At 39.2% G+C, this 21,589-nt stretch overlaps 1 protein-coding gene across 1 annotated transcript in view; it reads right to left on the reverse strand.

Moving 5' to 3' along the window:
* sdccag8 (SHH signaling and ciliogenesis regulator sdccag8) overlaps nucleotides 1-21,589 on the reverse strand; it is a 54,659-nt gene that overhangs the window by 18,428 nt on the left and 14,642 nt on the right. Inside the window, exons 14-16 of the mRNA XM_053501715.1 lie at nucleotides 9,868-9,995; nucleotides 6,174-6,282; nucleotides 1,645-1,776 (exon numbers count right to left, since the gene is read on the reverse strand). Of these exons, the coding sequence (XP_053357690.1) occupies nucleotides 1,645-1,776; nucleotides 6,174-6,282; nucleotides 9,868-9,995 (369 nt within the window). The remainder of the gene's footprint in view (nucleotides 1-1,644; nucleotides 1,777-6,173; nucleotides 6,283-9,867; nucleotides 9,996-21,589) is intronic.

The raw sequence follows: 21,589 nt of genomic DNA on the forward strand, positions 1-21,589 counted from the left end.
TACACACTGATGTAAAGCATGTATCATCATTTATATAAGTTCTATAAAATATTTATCATTTTATCATTTACATAGCATCGTGTTTTTATCCTCTTTTAATCGAGTTACAGCCTGTACATTTCTCTCATTAATTGAGCATGTTCTGTTTCCTGTACAACGAGAGACACAAAAATGATTCTTGTTCATTAATATAACTGACATGTGGTGTATATAAAGAATACATGGGCGATCCAAAAAATCCTAAAAAAATAGAAATAAAAATCTCTATCTACAAGTAGAAGCTGTAAATATTGACCCTGCCCTCTGGTGGTGACATTCGGAGCACCATCATTTACACTAATGCACATCCTAAATGATGAACTAAATCCTAAATACTGAAAATGTGCTTCTTTATTATTATTATTATTATTATTATTAAATACTTTATAGCAATTTATCGCCTTTTATAGCATATTCTTTTTCCATACTCACTTAATATTCCTTTCCCCTCTAAAACCCCTTAAAGGGAAAAAAGTGTGGGTTAAATGCACAGCAATCTGTTCGCTATATATAAAGGCAAGCAATTAAGAAAATACAAAGCTGTTCATTTCAATGTAAAAGCTGTAGTTAAATGTCAACATGATATCATGTCCTGGAGGGGAAATTTCCTGTGCGGGTGTTTTCCTTATGGCTCGACGCAGCATTATTCGAGTCTTCCTTCAAAGCTGGATGAGTACCGCCAATGCAATTTATTTATAATATAACCTCGAATATTTATGTGAAACAGGTGTGAGTATCTATAAACTTGTTTTCCCAGCTCTCTCCTTGCTCTATCTGTTTATTTGTTCCTGTTTGGCTGGCTGCTGGGTTAAGGCAGTGGGTGTTGAACAATATGGAGGGTTGTGCCGTGAGCAGACGGATGTTGTGCTCCCAGCAGAAGCTCGGCTCGGGCTGGAGTTGCTGCAGATACACCCACACTCGTTCTCTCGCCCACGCACGGACTTGGGCCGCGTGCCAGACGCCCCTAAAGGCCTGCATCGAGCGGCCACGTGTGGCTCAACACACGGGCCTGACACACACACATCCACACACACTTACACACACACACACACATTGCTGTACTCTGCTGTCATAGACACGCCACTCTCTCAGATGGCACTTCACACACGGTCCACTGGTCAGTAAGGCTACGACGAAGCCTTCATGGTATAGAGAGTGTTAGATGATGTAGGAGTGATGTGTTACAGCAGTTCTCTTATCTACTTTGAAAATGTCTGAACTCACAGTGAAAAGAGATTTTTTTTTTTAGAGAAAGATTTTTGCTTTCAATTTCAGGACTTTCTACCTCTATGCACAAAATTTTATTTTTACGTGGTATACCTAAAGGTTACATATACAGTACAGTATGTGAGACCCGTTGTCATGCACAGAGAAATCCAGGTGTACAGTTTATGTCCATTTTATGCCTTTTTGCTGCTTCTAAGGCCCAAAATATTTATAGTCATATCCAGGAATATTGCACATACTATATTTAGAATGGACTGAACGTGATCATTCTAGGACTGACTTGTTTTCTTTCTAAGATAAAAATAAGCACAAGCCCCGAGCTTTAAAAACGAGGTGAGTGCGATGCTTCTTTGTGTTTGTGTGTGCATACATAGATACCTGTGTTTCATGCGCTGATGCATTCTCCCATGCTGTACACACTGTTCCTCCATCTCATGACAGCGACCTCGTAGCTTCTCCACGCTCTCCTGCAGGTGCTCCTTCTCTAAAGAAAGCTGTTCCACCTCAGCCCTGTACACCCACATCCGACACACACACAAACACACACAACATTACCTCTTGTACGAGCAGTGCATGAGAGTGCCGAGGTCACTTTTATGTTGCCTTCGTTTAAATTGAATTATGTGACCAGCAAATTGAGAGTTACAGCAAACTGAATTGCTGTTTGGAGATCTTGGGCAGTTAGACAGTATATTGTATTTGGCAGGGAGAGATCGGTTTAATTTTACATTTGGGTTGAAAACCATTAATGTGCAAAAAGAGATACAATGAAGAATAACTGCCAAGCATACTGAAAGACGAAAGATTCACAGCATGATTTCAGCATTGGGTAAAGGCTGATGAATGCCAATGGATGCTAAGAGATAATTGGTGATAAGCTATGTTTCAACTGCTCTGTCCAAGAGCTTTGGGAAATGTTGGTCTATTCTGTACAGTCAGTCTTATATGATGTGGTTTTTCGGCCAGACTTAACAGTAGGAATCAGAAACGACACAAGTGGGCAGCCTGAACATGAGACTTTAAGCGAGCAGTGTCCTGCAGGTTACACAATGACCTCATGCCGTGTCCAGTCATGTACATCTCATCAGGGTTTCTCTAATTTTATAAATATCTGAGAGACATTCAAGTCAAACCGGAACTTAGCATAGTGCAGAATAACAGAACATCAATATGAGAGTAAAAACGACCTTTATGTCTCTACACTAATGCACAAGTGCTTGGGATATCCTCAGGGTAGAAAGTTTTCTCAGAGCCATGATCGGACTGCCTGCTTCACATTTTAAAACGCACAAACATGCAGAGATGGCTTGGAACAATATCAGGACTGTATAAGGGATATGGCGCCCATCCGAGTTCCTGTAATGTGCAAGTGGAGTTGGTGATTGATTGAACGTGTGTACAGTCTCCACAGACAGAGGCAGTGGGCTCCTCGGCCAGGATCTTCACTCACGGACGTATGGTCTTTAAAACGTTTGCACCATTCAAATGTTTTACTGCAGCTATGATTCTCATCGCTGTACTGTGCTTACAGTCTTCTGTAAATGTCAATCGCTTTTACGCCTTCATTAACAATAAAGGTCATCACAAGTCCCGGTTTGACTTGAACACTCCTGATTTGTTAAAAAATTGAAATGAAACAGATTTAATTTATGTTAGCGGTTAAATAGGCTGGAAGGAATAAGGACATAGTAATATAGTAATAAGTACAATAACTTAGATATATGTTGCCTGTCATTTTAACATTACAGCAGAGTAGAAAACTCTTCATGCATGGTTTACTGTCCCAGTGTACAGAACAATAAAACTGACAACATTATAAGGTCCTGGTTTATAACTGCTCGCATCATCATTTATCAACCTGTGTGCAGATAGATTCTGCATCACTGCATCACAATAACGTAGTCCAAACATTATCAGATTTGGGCAGTAACAGCTTATCCAAATAGACATATAAGCAGTACATGCCAATATATTTTATTACATTATGTCTTTATACATTATAATTGTGACAGATAACTGGGTTATTCACTGCATGTATATGGTTAATCAGATGTTCTTCAGTTTCATAGCTAAATACCTATTGGTAAGTGTATGTTTGCTATTCCTGTGGTTGCACTACAGATGTTAAAGATTTGTATTCCGTTATAACATTTGTATGCATGTATAATAAATAGAGAGACATTTTGGAAAAAACTGTAACAATGTTAAAATGGTACAGAATAGTATAAATGAATAAAAACAGCATATACAATAAACATGATTTCTGGGTAAGATTACAGAATAATTACTACATTAAAATCCTAAAACATTGCGATGTTTTGTGTTAAGAAAAAAGATGTTCAAAAGTTTATGAACATACTCACACTGCTGCTTATTTTTTTTTATCTAGTATTTGGAAGTTTAAATATTTAGCATTTTAGTAATTAAACTACCTGGACACCTCTTGCCTCTAAGAAATAATGTTAATACATATATTAACCCAGATCAAACTTAATACAAAATATTATTTAATAGAATGATAGATGCAGGATTTAATACTTGTGTTTAATTACAATGAGTTTTGGGACTAATTTATACTAATCCTTATCTGTTTCATTTTTTTTTAAACATAACAAAATAACACACTACTAGTTTTTCCAGACAGGATTTATAAACCATCATTTTGATGGCTATGAGTTATTATTTTTAAGCTGTAAAAAATGATGTTGACATGAATAGGTTTATTGAGTGTTTTATTTCTGCCTATTCTACCAATACCCACAGGAACGTTAGAAAAAATTCTCATAAAGAAGATCACTGAAGTGCTTGTACACACATTGATCAGGTCAGTGCAAATCACATTTCATGTAATAATTATAACAGGTCGCACATGTAAACATACTAACTAGTAAATTTGGTGGACTTTGCTTATAGGTTAGCGGTCATTAATACGTTTCCATTGCCAAATGACTTATGTGCTTTAATGCAAGCGCACACACACACACACACACACAACGGTCAATTTGGAAACGCCAATTAGCCTAATCTGCGTGTTTTTAAACTGTGGGAGAAAATCCACCAAGCACAGGGAGAACATGCAAACTCCACACATATAGACCCGAAGGTGGGACTCGAACGCTCTGGAGGGGCCAGGTCACAGAATGAACCACTACGCTATAGACATTAAACCAAGTTCCATAAATCATTTAAAAACATTTCAATCTTTTTGGGGGAATTTCTACAGCCAGGCTAAACTGAGGAAAAACAAACATGTCAATAGACCGATACTAGCATGTGCATGAACAGAGTAGATCACATCGCCTACTGTATATATTTGTGTGATGACGGGTTTAGCGATGGAGGTTACTTCTATGCTACCTTAGGGATGTTTTACCTAAAATTTGTGTAGTCACAGCAGCAATAAAATTATTATTACCTTTTAATGGTATTAATAACTACTGTAGACCATGACACTAATAAATAAATGAAGAAATAAATAAATACATTTTAAAGTAGTTATTCATTTTAAAGTTGTGTTTCACAGTGGTGCTTCATTTGATCACTTTTGAATAGCACTATATGAGACATTTGTTCTACAAATTATTCAACTAAAGAATAAGCATATTTTGCAGATATGTGGAGTATTAGATTTTTATAAAACAAATAACTAATAATTGATAAAAAAGCAGTGATGGTAAAAAATAAATGGAGTCGCTGAACAATACATTACAGAGTCAGCCAAAAAAATTATATACACACACTGTATTATTAGTATTAATAGTATTACCATATTATTATCATAATATTATCATATACAGTACATGTATATCAATAGATAACACATAGCAATAAATTGAGTATTAAAACATTTATACATGTTTTTCTGTTGCTGAAGGTGTGCATATATACATATATATATATATATATATATATATATATATAAATATATATATATATATATATATATATATATATATATATAAAGTTAAAGTTACTTGAGATGATTTCAGGTCTTTCTTTGTTCACCATAACCCACCTCCCGTAAAGTATATTATCTTGTCTACTATAAAGTTCGCTTGGCAGAATTGGTGCTGTTTGCACATACGACATCATAACACTGTGCAACAAAACAGCACAAATCTGTTTATCTCCTTCATTTTTCAGTAGAAGAGGGGGATGGGAGGAGAGAAAACAGGGCAGAAGCTGTGTGTACCTTCCCAAGCTGGGATGGCTGACCGTGGCAGATTGCAGGCTGCAATGTGAGTAATGCGCTTTACGCTGTTTTAACAGCTGACTACCCCAGAGGCCTGAGGTGAGAGGCGCATGTGATAGGCGCAGAACAGAGCCAGGACCCAGGACAGACTGTCATGTGCCAGAGTACAGCAACAGATCCCTGACTGGGGCATGAGCATGGACAGGATGCGACGCTCTGGATAACAGCGCACACGGCTCCGCGCTATATATCACCCTCAAACCATGTCACGTCGTATGAAGCCAGGGCACAATTGTAAACAGGATAGGAAGTCACTTCTCTGGCAAACGATGAGTGGTAGATTTCATTTAGCATTTGTGAATGATTGATATGAGCTTAAAGCAACCACACTGGTGTCAGTCTGATTGGATAGAAGGGATATTCTGGTATTTCTTTTCTATATATATATATATTTAGTTATGACGGAGTATTTCATTAACCCAGGCTCTGGATGATTTCCACATGCACTGTTTACATGTGATAAATAAACCTTGAAACTTAGCCCAGAATATCAGAGCATCCCTAACAGGGACAGAGCCGCATGTTCTACAATATTTTAACTCAGACCTTCAGCTCAATAGGTCTTCGAGAACATAAACACCCTCGTGAAAGGAAAGGATACTGCCTTAAGCATGTGCGTCATAAATCTGTGCATTTAGCTTTAAGGACTACTTGCCTGTTAGAGTGGGTTAGCTCTTCCATTTTTGAACAAAGTGTGTGACACTTCTCCTTCAGCTTCCCTATGAGGCCATTCTGCAAGCTCAACAAGGCATCCATGTCTGCAACTGTGACACAACGACAGAGCAAATGAATATTGTGTATAATGACAAATCAGAACTTTATGTCATTTATTTAGAATTACTTATTCATGCATTTACGTCCATGATAAGGCTTTTAAACCTTGAATGCTATAACTGTTATAGCTGAATGATAGTCTGTGGTTTTATCCCTGTGCAAATCATGAAGCATTTCTGTTATTTGGCAGGTTCATAAAAGGTCACAAACAGAACAACACACACTCTGTACGTGTTATAAATCCCAAAAAGATCAGACCACATCAATGACACCACGTTAATGTTGACTTCTCAAATCTTATAGGCCAAAAGGTGCTGCTTCATTTTCTATGACGGAACAGCACTGATTATTGTTCCAGCTGTAATTTAAAAATTTTACAGTTTGATATTATGAATTCACTCTAATACTATAGCTTTCCATCGTAACAGCTCATCACAGCATGAGCTGTATGGTGTACGATGGCAGTTCCAGGGTTTCTTGAGTAGCATGACAAGCTGCATTTTTATGTCTTATTAACTTTAAGAAAGGAGGACAAACAGAGAAACTGCTAAAATAAAACTGTGTACAGTATATGTGATATAAGGTAATAACTTGCTTCACCGACACTGCACAACATTAAATACAACTATACACTGGTAAAAGTAGGATGTTGTTAATTAATACATTAAAACTGTAATGCTGCTAGATCACGATGATTACAAGAGGTATAAAAATTTGGGCTGCATGATTTGATTAAAAAAACTAATAATAATAAATAAATAAATAAATTATATTGTGATTGCGATTTACACTGTGATATTTAACTATTAAATGTACTACGTGTATTTAAACCAATTATCTCTAGGCTAACAGAAATTATTGTAATAAAGAGGATGTTTGCCAATATTTATTTTTCAGCTTATAATTATTTTCAAAAATAAACAAATACTTAAATATTACCAAACTCTACATAAATTTCTAAATAAAAAAAAATTCTATTCTATTTACAAATATCTATTGATTGTACCTGTAATAAACTGCAGTCTTCTGTGGGTAAATAATTGCACAGGTCCATATCAGGTTTTCAGTCATTTTTGTACAATTATTTATGCAGCATTAAATAAAATACTACACAATGCGCTTTTCTAGGGAAAATCAACTTTGGGTATGTAATGGCATCACAAGAGTAAATGTCATGTGTTACTCTTCCCGCAATGCTTCTTATTTGTTTGCAAACGTAAGGTGTCAGTCATGCACGCTTTAGCAGACTTTTGCATAAGCCGTCTGACTTAGCAACATAACAGCATAAGAAAAGGCAAAGAATAAATCGTAATTCAATAACAAGAATTAAGTTTAGAATGAAAGAAAAATGATACAGGAAAATTCAGCATATTTACCTTTAAAAAAAAACATTAGTTATATAGTTTTAAGATAGCAATTAGAGAGTTAAGATTGTGGTCTGCAAGCATACAGTTTTATTTCTGGCTTTTAAAAGAAGTAACTGATATTCAATCTCACATTTGTGCACTGATCTTACTAAGCTGGCTACATGAACTAACCATAACTATGTGTGATTAATCTTTTACTGTAATTAAAAATATATATTGTGGAAATAAATAAATAAATAAATAAATCGAGCGAACAGAACTGGATTTGTGGGTGTTTTTGTGTTAATAGTTTGACTATAATATATACTGTACATTAAGCGTTATTTCTTACAGTAACCTATATCTTCAAATACATTTAAAGAGACAATTACCATGCATGCATTTATATTCACACAATGAATAGTGTTATCATTTCCTGACTTGAGTTGCCCATGTACACAGCTGGTGTCTTAGTGGCTTAGTACAGACACCTCCGCTTTTATCTTAATACATACTGTCCGTTTAATAATGTCAATGTCAGGACTAGTGTAAATAGAATAAAGCATTAGCATTAAGTCCAACATTATCAACCAAAAATAAATTGTCAATTTTTTAAGTTAATGAATGTTTCTCCAATACTTTGCCAAAATAAAATTGTTTGCCTACCTACAGTTGGGGGAATATAAAAAGTTGAAATGCAGTTACATATATAAATAAATGAAACGTATGGCAAAACTACAATAAAAAAAATGTTTTAGTTAATTTCGGTTTAGTTACTAAATACGATATATCAGAATACCTAAGCAGATTATCTAAGCACCTACTGTAAATGTATGTCAATTAATTATTGCCAAGGACTTTTTCAGTTACTAGATTATTTAGTACATGTAATACACAGCAGCATCTTCTGGATATTTACATGAATTATATTTGGATCCCCCGGGCCACTTCCTTCACTTTTCACATCATCAAATGCTGTTGAAAGCCTTGTTAATAAATCATAACTAATAAGAAGCGTGATGGAATTACAGAATAGACAGAACATACAGAATGCATGTAAATGTCTCCAAGCGGTTTTTGCTCTTGAATTTACATTTTGTGTTGTAGATCTAGTAGCATGTACAAAAAGATTTACAGAGACAAATAGACAGACCGATAGAATGTAACTAAGGAAGAAAATAAAGTGAGAGTGAGAAAAGGAAAAAAAGTATAGCAAATTTAATAAGAGAGAGAGAGAGAGAGAGAGAGAGAGAGAGAACTGAACAGTGACCATATAAGAAGTTGACCTTTTCTCTTTCACACATTAGATGTGAATGCATGGAGCAGGTGTGATGTGTAGGGGGAAGTGGTGTGCACAATTTTTCTGTCACACATCACTTATTTACTCTCATCAAGTACATTTCATTTCATTTGCAACTGTCAATCAAATTAATTTCCCTTATACTCGCCCGACAACAATACAGTATGTGACTAGCCACTGCCGTTAATGTATATTGTTAATCTTTGAGAAGAATGATGGTAGCACCCGTATACTTCCACTATAGTGTACAAACACGATCATGCGACTATACATGCAGACGACTAAGCAACATAAGTGGAGACACATGTGCACAATGGACTGCCTGTCATTAAGACAAAAAGCCTGTTCTTATCCAGGCCGCCCTGTTTATTCTGTCTCAACCAACTACTAAGAGTCAATCATTTTTGAAAGTGGAATATGGGAGAGAGCACACGGGAAGGGAAAAATAATTAGCTTGTGTGAGTGGCCATTATATGCTTAGAGAGGGAAGTGGTCTGTGGTATTAAAGGATAAATCTATAAGCCCACAGAGTTTCCTGCTGATTCTCTGATGCCATTTCTCTTTAGACAACATGTGTGCCGTGCAGCCGCGCCAAAAAGAAACCCTTTGTTTTTCTTGTGCTTTGTTCTCGCGATCAGCATGCCTCAAATTTCTCGAAACACAGGTAAATAAACTCGTCGATCCAGATGGTGCAACAGATGTGAGAGCAGCACTCTGAAATCAACAGACAGTGGGCAGTGCTGCCCGCTTCCCCTCCATTTTTAAACGCTAACTAATATGTAGCGCCGCGGCTCTGCGGAGCCGAGCATCTGCTCCCTTCGGCCAGCCAAAGGTTACAGGTGTTCCTGATGCGGAGTAGAAGAGGGAGGAGAGAGGGATGACGGGAGGAGGTTGTTTTGGCAAGGGAAAGCACACCAGTGGACACCCACCATTCCTCTCGTGCTGCGCTTCCATTTGCTGGAGCGTCTGTGTCAGCTCATACTCGCGCCGTTGAGCCTGGAAGGTCAGAGCAGCTGTGTCCTCCGCACAACGGCGCTCCAGCGCCTCCTTCTCCTTCCTGCAGAGATACAGAGCGAGACAGAGACACGGGACTGTAGCAGGTTCTTAAAGGTACTCAACATAAATAAGCTACAATAACACCAAACACACATCAGCTAATTTGTGCTCGAGTTACTTCATTTACACTTAAGTGTTAAAACGAAGCCAATTTTAAAACTAAGACAAAATCAAAACAAATTCCACCATGAACTGTTGAACTGTCACCAAATCCTGTTACCAAAAACAGTTTCTCTCTTTAAAACATAACTGTGGCCAAAAAGAGCCAGACTGAAAAAAAAAAAAAAAAAAAAAAAACAGAAAGAAACTGCACAAAGTCAAAGTGCATTAATTAACAGCAAAGCCCAAAACTTTTCTCACACACTGGGTTTGGAACGTAGCTGGAGAAGTGACCATCTCTGCAGGCCTGCTGTCGTCTGGAGTGTGAAGGCGCTCCGCCCGCGAGAGCTGTGAGAGAGAGAGAGAACGGCAAACCCCCGCTGGGCTTGAACAGCGGCCTAAAACACCATCCACACCAGCGCTCAGCAGGGGGCTCGCAAAGGCCTCGCAGCCAGCCATTTGTTAGCACGCCTTTCCAGGGGGCCCAGGCAGGCGTGGGTGCGGGGGCGGCCGGCAAGGGGTGGTGTTTGTCGACCAATTAGCATGAGACAGACCGCCAGAAAGTTCCAACGAGAAAAGTTGGCTTACAGTCGAGTGTCTGGACACCGGCAAGAGGGAGAGGTACACCATTGTTCTGCTAATGGCTCTGAGTGCTTGACTAAGCAGGTGAGATGGAGCATGTGATTTAGAGGTTATGCATGATAGAATATAACGACTACCTGAAGTGACCTTCCTGCATGGTATTCAAAGATTTATAGATCCCATGCCGGCTATTTATTGTAAGAATCGTCTGTCAGTGTATTCTAAGACAGTGGTTCTATAAGAGTGGTCCGGAGACACCCAAGGGGCAGTGAGGCATAACCGGTGGGGAATGAGTTTTAAAAGCAGTTACAGTGGGGGGAATTACAACCCAGACTTGAATCAGGAACATAAATATCTCACACAAGACCGATAAAGAATGTCAACCTGAACCTGATATGCTCCGTCAATGAAGTGTTCATGAATACTCAATACACTTTTATTATGCATAAGCTCATTTTCCCTATGACGGTTCATGGAATATATTTAATAAATATAGAAGTCCCTGGTTTCAAAAAGTTTTTAAACCCCTACTAATCATAGCCATCTTATCTTATCATCATAGAATTTTTAATTAAGCTGTGGGTGCATGCTAAATACCAGTGACAACAATCTGTCAGTATGTAGACCGACCACCTTGCACCTCTGGTTATGTTGGCAATCATCCTAAAATAAATACAATTATAAATGATATCATATGTGAAATACATATGAATTCAGTCTCTTTTATATATATATATATATGTTTGTCTGATTTCGCAAAGGTCCGGTATAAATATATGGGTAGGTCAGATATATTAATATACATATATGATAGAATGGTGACACCTTTCTACTGTACGTCCAGAATGGGTGGACGCTCACTAATGTAATTTTATATCTATTAAATTATAGAATTAAGGTGATATAAAATTATTATTATGAATATTATTATGAATATTTTTTTAAATATACCTCTCATTTTAAATGTATTTCCTTTCATCGATCAGAACGAGGGATTCTTTCATGGCACAAACACATATGTTGTAGCGTATAATGTAACAAAATTTAACAGCGTTTTGCAAAACTACATGTGATTTGGTAAATGCAAATCTTCTATACTCTTATTGTTGTGTTTTAAACTCGCACAAAAAGAGAAACAGTCTAAATAAAAGTAAAGTGGACACACTAGGGCTTTCTGCTATGTCGGCACAATAGCTGCCCCGCTACGGGAGGTGCAGTTCTGTGGTCTGCTGGGGGCAGTCAGAAGCCGTGTCTCCCCTGCCAGGTCAGGGTGTGTTTGCGGAGTGTGTTTGCTCACTGGCGGTAATAATGTGAGCGAGGCCTAATGTCTTGCGGCCGCGAGGCGGCTCTGGGTGGTAGGAGGCTCGGTGGCTGGGTGCTGGTGAGGGGAGAGGGCTGCGAGCTGCCTAAGTGGGCACTATTCAAGCTGTTGCCCATTTGATTTGGAATACCACAGACTGCTCGTGCGCAGAGTTTGCAGCACCCCGCGGTGCACCGTGATCCTACGCCAGGAATGACCAAATGCTACCGTTCCTAAAATGTGCGCAAATTGGAGGCAGCCGGTTGGCTTCATCACCGCTCGACAGTACATGAAGAGACTTTGCCACCATTTGTATGGTAACACATGTGCAAGGGGAAACTTTACAAAGTACACTCGTACTGCACGACAGGAGGAAAACTTAGCCGGAGACACCTGCACCGGGCAAATGTTAAAATGACAGAAAAACAATCTCAATCTGATTATAATGCTGCATGATTTAACATAATCAAGTGTTGATTATCCTTCAGTGCAAGATAAACAGTGAAACCGAACAATCAAGAAGTAGAAGTGGTGAAGGAGGTTTCTAAACTAATGAGTTTGTGCTACAACAATGCTTTTAGCACAGTGTAAGGGTTGACTGCTTAAAGTGTAAGCTCCAAGTTACCTTGCCTTATTTGCATTATACTCTGGTGATTTTACCTTTATGTTTTTTTTTTTTCGAAATTAAAAAAGAAAATTGGTTACAGCGTATTATATGGATAATGAGGTAAAAGGTATGAAGCAGATGTGGAATTACACAAAATATTTCAATTATTGCTTATATTCTCACTGAACGGAATACAATTAAGAGAGATACTCCGATCGTTATGCCGCCAATCCATACACAACCGTCGACTGCATGGTAAACAGGAGCACATATTATTTTTAACTAGTGATAGCAAATGGACTTAAATTAGTCTACCATAGAACAGATGGGCAAACGCAAAGCACTGATAAATGGAATCTGTTAATTAATTTCATACGTAGTTCATATCTAATTTAGCACATCGTCCCAGAGCCAAGTACGTGTTTATTATTATTATTTTTTTTTTTTTGGTGTGTATTTTCTGTAGTCGTTCTATGTGTCTTATGGAGCATAAAGTAATATGTGAAAAAACGCTACAACACACACACACATCAAATCTCAGGTGTTTTGCTGCCTTTATTGAGCCATGGTTATCACACTGACACTGACACACACACACACACACACCAACCCTCTGAAAAACCACAGAGAAGAAAGATTCCAACCTGCCACCCCAAGTCACATCTGCTTCCCACACACAACTATTTACTCTCCATCCTAACTGCTCCTAATGCCGCTCCTATCATCCCCACTACCCCCTCTATCTCTCCATCCCCCTCCTTCATCTATCCTCTCTCTCTCTCTCTCTCTGCATGCTCTCCCCCCTGTTTGCTGCTCCCTCCCACCCTTTTTCCTTTAACTAAACTGGCTCTGGCTTCCTCCATCTGGTCCCCTTTCCTTCAGCAGCCCCGCACCTGTTCACACCTCCTCTCCTGTTGGACCGCATTGAACATTTTCTCCGCTGCCAGGGCTATTCTGGCACCCGCAACCTCTCTGTCATTCAATCCATCTGTCAGAAGTGAACTTTGTTTACCACCAGCTTCTGCTTTCTTCTTCAAGAAATGCGAAGCCCCCTCAAGGTCAGCGGCAAAATGAATTGCAGTTGCCACCGATTTACAAACAACCCTCTCGCTCGCACTCCCTCCGGCAGCAAACCGACACATTCTGGAGCAGCAAACCTGCTGTAACTAACTTCCTGTTTTTTTTTTTTTACCAATATGTCTCTTTCAGAAAGTCATATCAGTTATCACTTACAGAACATAAGATGTTCAAATAAGTGCATCAATAACATTTGCTCTAATGCAAGTAGCCGCAAAAGCTGGCAGGAAAAAACTTTGTAAGAAGTCCTTTTTTTTTTTTTTTTTTAATCTGAATGGTGTTTGTCCAAAACCTTTGAAACAGAAGCAGAGCTGGTAGCGAGCACAGGACTGAATGTGCGAGAAGGAGGATGAGTGAGTGAGAAAATTAAGGACAGAGTGTTTCCCTGGATAAAACGACGTGTGCCAGTGATGGTGTCAATGCCCATGCTCTAAGCAGGGGACACATGGCCGGAGCTCAGGGCCGACCTGCAGGGTGTCCATGCCAGACTCCCCACCTGTACCACCTCTAACCAAATTTGCCTTCCAAAAGCCCATGTGTTTGTGGTAAGAAATCAAAACTAAGCAAAAAAACAAACAAACGCTTGCTTTTAAGCTAAAAGAGTATAGGAATGGGTGGGTCTGTAGTCAGCATCCAGCCCTTCCGCTACTCTCCCTCATGAGCTTTGTGATGAACTTTATCTGCCAGATGGAGAGGACCAGAAGTACAACCATACTCCATAATGAGAATCATTTAAAGTACTGCATGTGTGTGTGTGTGTGTGTGTGTGTGAGTAAGTGTGAGGAGAATGCATGTGAAACTTGCTTCACATGTGAAACTGGAAATGTATAGCAATGCTTTAATTGCCTTATTTGTCTGCAGTAATTGCTTTATCCTGGTCGGTTGTGTTGGATTGGAGCCTACCCCAGGAACACCGCGTGCAAGGGGGAGAATTACCTCAGATGTGATGCCAGTCCATCACAGGGCATCATGCACACAATCATTCACACCTAGGGGCAATTTAGACAAGCCAATCTGCATACATGCATATTTTTGGTTAGGGTCAGAAAACTGGAGAATCCAAAGGAAACCCATGTGTCCATGAGGGGAATGTATAAAACTTCAAACCGAGGATCGGGGAGATATAAGGAGGCAAGGCTACCTGCAGCCCCATCATGCTGCAAGGAAAGATTTTTTGCTGTGCAATTTGGGCTGTGCTGAAGTGATTGCGATATCCACTAATAATAATATATATATTTTTTTTAATCTGACAAATACAACAAATCCAAATTCCTTTAATGTACCTCGCCCTCTTCTGACTGTATCAGTGTTCCGAAACACTCATACACATAAATACTGTATAGAAGCAAAACTTATATCCCAAAGAAAAGGGTGTCATGGACAAAGAGCAGGAAGAAAATCAAGCCATCTTCCAGAAACAGTAAGTAGGGCACTTTCTCTGGGCAGAGCTGGCCCAAGTGAGAACAGTTGCACCCAACAGATTTGCCTTCACTTTGCCTGGGGGACTCATAACATTCTGTCCTACGCCAGCGTGCCTGATTGAGAGCTAGGCCACGGCACTCCAACACTGCTCCATGGCTTTCCTTCCTCTCAAAGTCATTACTAGGACTGTTTAACCCAACAACAGCACTTGAAATTAAAGTATTTCACTGTGTTTGAAGTTAAATAGAAACCTAAAGATGCAACAGGACAGGGTAGAAGTATAACTAAAGAATCAAGTGAATGAAAAATGTATACAATTGACATAAACTAGAGTTAAATCAAATCAATTAATTTTCAATCCAGATACTTATTAATTGCTATGATTACATAGAACAAATACACGCCTTGGTAACAACTGTTCGCAATGAACACGCGATCAATTAAACATATCAATCAATCACTTAGCTTAATATTATATATAAACCAAATACTGCTCAGGTTTGGTAAGGTTTGTCTATGGAAATAATCCTAGATAAAAAAAAAAGTTCTATGCAATTATTAAAAAAAAAAAAAAAAAAAGTTTTATACCACAGGAATGCTGAATTGATTTGGAGTAATCAATTACTGGAATTTCCTTTGTGATCAATAAAGTAAGTAAGTAAGCAAGCAAGAAAGTATGTACAGTAAGTATGGATGAAGGCTTTACAACTGTTTAAGTAGATTATTGTAAATTGTGGATGCCTTTGGCATTGTTTTAGAATATAGAGAGAAATAAAAATTTAGGAAAGGTTATGGAATTAGAAGGTGTGTCTAAACCTTTGGAACCACCGACAGGGCTGGTGTTATAGAACGTAATAAGATGGATGGATGGATGGATGGATGGATGGATGGATGGATACTTACATAGATACATGCATACATACTGTATGGAAGCTCCAAATATTTGACTAGTGTGTGCAAATTTTTGACCAGTACTTTAATTTAGATCACAGATTTATACTTCTGCACTCTTTCTAATACAAGACCATTTCGAAACAAATAAGTCTTTTTAAGTGGTGTGTACAGTATGCCTGATCTATTAATGATCCTCATGATGAATGGATTTGATATCACTGGTGAAGTTTTCTGTTAGGAGACGTTTGGATGGAGTCATGATTGTTGGTGCTTTGTAAGAGTTGGTAAGTTTTCCAGTCATTCCTAAATGAACTGAAAAAGTTATAAAAGTTCTTAAATTGCTATAGTGTAAGAGGAATAACACTTGATGTTACTGGAAAATAGTCACCTTTTTTTTTACCCTGTAATAACAGACCTCACTTGTTATTTCTTTACCTTTTATGAAGTAAAAACAATATAAGCAATGAAACATTTATTAACAATAATTAGTAGTATTAGCACACTGTTAACCACAAGCACATTGCGGTTATGACTACATATCTGCCCTACAGCTACTATAACGGGATGCATTCTGCTGTTGACAGATGAGGGAAGCTCTGGCCCTGTGTGAGGATAATCAGGTTCAGAGACCATGCTCTCCGGGGTATAGACAGGCTCCCAGTACAGAGTTGCAAATGAATGGCACACATGTAACTGCCTTGAACTTGGTTAGGGCATTAAATAATGGAGTAAACGACTGGCAAACGAGTTGAGGTCTTGCTCAATTGAGGGACATAGCCTCTGGCATGGCATCTGGTCTTACAGGCCAGGGCAGAAGCATGCTGAATGGAAGATAGAAAAAAAGGAAATTACCAGTGGTACATGGCAGCATCACAAAGTGAGACATCTGACTGACAAATCAAGTATACGTTTCTGTGATTTTAGGATAACGCTAAAATTCTGATGTCAACGTTTTTTGTGTTTCTACATCTTCGTCAATATTAATTGTGTAAACGGTCTTATGTATATTGTGTGAATTGAAAAAAGTAACACTAATGACTTATTTTTCATACGAACACATCTTTGCCAAAAAGCAACCTTTTGAAGTTCGTAATAGTCATAGAGTAAAGTCACCACCATTTCTATGTAAATTTCATACTTGTGACATTTAACACAAGTGAGGATGGGTCCCGTGTTAAGTATGGTTCCTCTCAAGGTTTCTTCTTTTTGCCATCTTAGGGAGTTTTTCCTTGGCACCGTCGCCCTCTGTTTGCTCTTAAGGAACAATCGGATAATTTCCTTACACTTTAAAAACTCATTTCTATATATATTTTTATTCTGTAAAGCGGCTTTGCAACAATGTCCTTTGTTAAATAAAACTAAATTGAATAAATGCACAACAACATTAAACTCACACAGTAGGGATCCAGAAAAAACAAAACACACACACACACACAAATGATGGTGTTGTTTTTACCATAGATGGCTGTGCAGCAGATAAATAATCAGTATGTCTCAAGTCAGGTAAGAGAAACCACCACCGCTGGATCAGTACAGCTGTGTACCATAAAACATTTATACACTATGCTCACATTGCAGTATATACTATTCATTTCTAAGTGAATATCTGTGCTTTCTGAAGGATGGAGGGATACGAGGTAGGAGTCATGACCACTGTTTCTGAGACTAATGTTTAAATCAAAGCTCATGACCTGATATTTTGTTGTGTTGACAAAGCAACAACACAGTGGAGCCACACAATGTCTTAAAAACACTCTGTAAATTACAGATGTAAATACAGAATCTGCAGAGTATTATTTTTATGTTAATCTTATTGTAGGTATAAGTACAGTATATTCTGCTATGGCATGCTCAGTAAGTTATGGTAGTTTAAAGGGTCAATTCAATATCACTGACAACTATGGCTTTATTAATGACACCCAATAACACCTGTAATACTTCATAACCTATTACAATTTTATTGTATTACATTATTATATTATACTGTATATGGTATTATATTATATTACGATATAGTCATATTGGCCAGTCCTGAGAGCTAAAAACCACAGAATGTTTTTGTTTCTACCTGGTGTGATGACATCAGCATCACAGACATGCCAGATTATTGTACAGTTGGCACAGCATCATACTTTTTGACTAAATGTTGGAATTAATTCTATAACTAATAAAATTCCAAGGGCAATCACCATAACCTTGACTTTCTTTCTACTAAGATGTAACAACCTGGATGACTTCTAGCCTACAAGAACATACTGTACAAACATTTCATTAGATTGTGCAGCATGCCCATTCACAAAACACTACATCTCTATGCTTGCCAGACTTTGTGACAAACTTTATCTCGTTTAAACAAAAGACCACGAGATGTCATGTTCCGAGAGGTCGAGAATGACAGGAGACAAAAGCTGTGGTCCTGCCCTGTGCCACACGAAGAGGAGGAGCAAGGGGCCTGCAGCCCTGTAGGCGAGGCGTGAAGACGTGGCAGGGTCTCATGCCAGGCCAACGGGCACACCACTGTCAACATCATGGAGCTCTCCCGCCTGGCCGGCAGCGGTCCCAGCTGCCCCATCCGTTACTGTCTGATTAGTTCTGCTAAGCAGCCCCTCCTCTCACAGCCCTGCTGCCATCTGCTCCCCCCAACAAGATGGCTGCCGCCCAGCACCTCGCACACCGCCCTCCTACCTGCCAGTGCCCGCGCCCGCCCTCGCCCCAAAGCGCGAACATGGCTTCTCGCGGCTGGCGGCAGCCTCTTTTCCTTTTTCCCTTACTACTTTAGACGAAGGGCACAGGCTTCGTTCTTTTGTTGCCTGTCGGATGGTACACGCACCTCCCACTGACTTGGTCTTGCAGCAGTTTGGTGGAGCGGCAGACTTCACGCACAGTGGCAGCCTCCCTCTGGCATGGAGCTGCATCTGCTCGCTCTTTTATTCATTTTCCCATTCTCGCCTATTCGGGGGATTGTGCTCTGCCCTCCCACACACACACAGACACACACACACACTCGTGAGAGGTTGAAGGAAGGCAGAGAGGCGTGTAAAGTTTAATGGAATTCTGGGGTGGGATGAGAAAGTGCTTAACGCCAACGCTGCAGTGGGTCTTCGATGCTTTATGGGCTTTAGAACAAGAACTTTTTCAGAGGACAAGTCAATGACACTGTCAGCAAAGCGCAAGAGGCCACGTGATCATCAGTATGAGAGTTAGCGAAATACAGTTTCTCAAAAGGCCGTAAAGAACTTGTGTACTGCCCCCTCTCCAGACCTCTGTGCGACAGTTCTGCACATACTACACACCAAACACTCCCAATTAATTCTAAAGGCTTTAAACACTTTCATGCCATCATGTCTATTTCTGAAGTGTGATGAACCACAAACACATTCACTTCTAAGGCCATGTGTCATCTCGCGCTGCAAGCATAATTTCAATTAGACCTTTGAAATGAGAGATTTGCTAAAAATAAATGTTTTACAAAGCTTTAGCACAAACAAATGAAAGGAATAAAAAAAAAAAAAAAATTTCTCTTTGAAATCTTGTCCAAAGCAGGCACAAAAGCTTTGACTTAATAGATAATCTGGAATTCAGACAGAAGCACGTTCCAGTGTGGTCATGTTCAAACTAAGCTTGAGATCTTGTGGAAAGGTTGAGCTATGCTGTGCAAAGTTAATAAAGATGCATGACGTGTCCCTGTGTGATGTTAGACACTTTCCGACAGAAAAAGAAGAGTCCAGGACCAATTAGTGTCCTTTCCACTACAGCATTTTCTTATGCACAGGTTTCTGATTAGTTTGATATGTAGAATCTCTTTAACTCCTGAACATTGTGAGAATTGGGGGTGTGTGTAAGTAATGAGGGGGTGTGGTGGTGAAAAGTTGGGGGGTGGGGGGGACAAAAAGGCATAAGCAAACAAGAAACAAACAAACAAATGGAATAAAGTCTGGGCTCAAAGCCGTCAGAAGGCAGAGAACAGAGCGGGGGGATTAGGACAGATCCTCTGCTGCACACCGCACAGCTGGCTGATGATCCGATGCTGGAGCCGCCGGCCCTGTCTGTCTAGCAGACATGTGCCGGGGGGCTGGGAAGCCCGGGAGAGGGCCCTAAAAATGCATCAAGAAAATGAGAGAGAGAAAATGAGAGAGAGAGAGAGAGAGAGAGAGAGAGAAAACAAACAAAAGACAACTGCTTCATTTGCGTCCGTTTGGTGGGAGCTGTGATCACTCAGGCTGAGATGAGAACAAGAAAAGAGGAGAATCAAAGGGCAGCTTCAGAGGCCTCGTTCACACGGCCGCCCAGCGGGGCGCCTGACGTGCCCGCTCCCTCACAGGGGCTACAGCTGATCCGTCTGTGTGGAGTTGGTACAAAGCGAGACAGAGCCGTGAAAGACAAGTCTTAGCCCCGAGGAAGACAAAAAGAATGGACAGATGTCTGATGCATCTGTGCACTGTGGCAGGTCCAGAGAACCTGCTCCAGCAGTGCACATCCACACACACACACACACACACACACACACACACACACACGCAAAAGCTAAAAAACCTCTGTTCTGCCAACAGCCAGGATGGTCAGCGGCTTAACCTCTGTGATCTTCAACAGGCCATTTTGTCACCGGTGTGAGAGCAAGTAAAGAGCATTTAAAGGACAGAGTCGCCTGCTTCACTCCTGCTCCTGCACAGGCTACCCACTGGGCGAACAAGCCTCAGTTTAGCACTGATAAATAATTCAAACCGAGCACTGCGCTGGGTAAAAACCAACAAGTTTATAAGACAAAACTGGTGTATTTCCTAAATTTGTTTAACAATGAAATGATTCCACGATTTGAACAACGTACACTGTTTGAATTATATTGCAGCAGTGAAAATGTATTTTTATTATTATTATTATTATCAGTATCACTATTATTATTATTTAAATACCATTTGACTGAATTGTTTAAGTTAGGATTTGGATGTATTAAGAGAACTGTGCCATTAATGTGGCCTGAATTATGTTAAACGAATTCTATGTGATGGTCTGATTCTCCCCAGGTTCAAAATACTCATCTAAAAAAATTGAAGATTTAGTGACGTGTTAAAGGAGTCATTTGCATATTTCAGCCTTCTGTAATAGCAACATTAGTTATCAGATAATATTACTAATAACACTAATAGAAAGCAGATGATATACTTTGGATCTAAACATAAAAATTGGAATAAATTGAATGCAAGAAGTTGTTGAAACTAGAAATATTTTGCACTGATAACTTCTCTGTTGAAGATTTGGATCTGGCAATGTCTCAGAAATGTACAGAAATAAGTGAGTATATATGTTTTTATCTGTAATAATAAAGAATACAAAAAAAATTTATACATGTATGGTCATAGATATATTTTTTTTTACGTTGACTGATTATTACTTTTTAAAGGTTTTATCTTATTTTATTTTATTTTATCTTATGACCACCATCAGGACAACTGATCAACTCTGATCACCAGTAAACTGGTGATAGGACCATGGGCACCCCAGGTTCATGCATACCTGCGGGGACCAAAGGCCAGCCCATCTGGTCCGATCCCACAGAAAAGCCAATGCAGCTTTGAAAATAAAAAGTCAATGCTGGCCATGATACAAAGGCACCAGA

The sequence above is a fragment of the Clarias gariepinus genome, chromosome 8 (assembly GCF_024256425.1).
Source record: "Clarias gariepinus isolate MV-2021 ecotype Netherlands chromosome 8, CGAR_prim_01v2, whole genome shotgun sequence".
NCBI classification, from domain to species: domain Eukaryota; kingdom Metazoa; phylum Chordata; class Actinopteri; order Siluriformes; family Clariidae; genus Clarias; species Clarias gariepinus.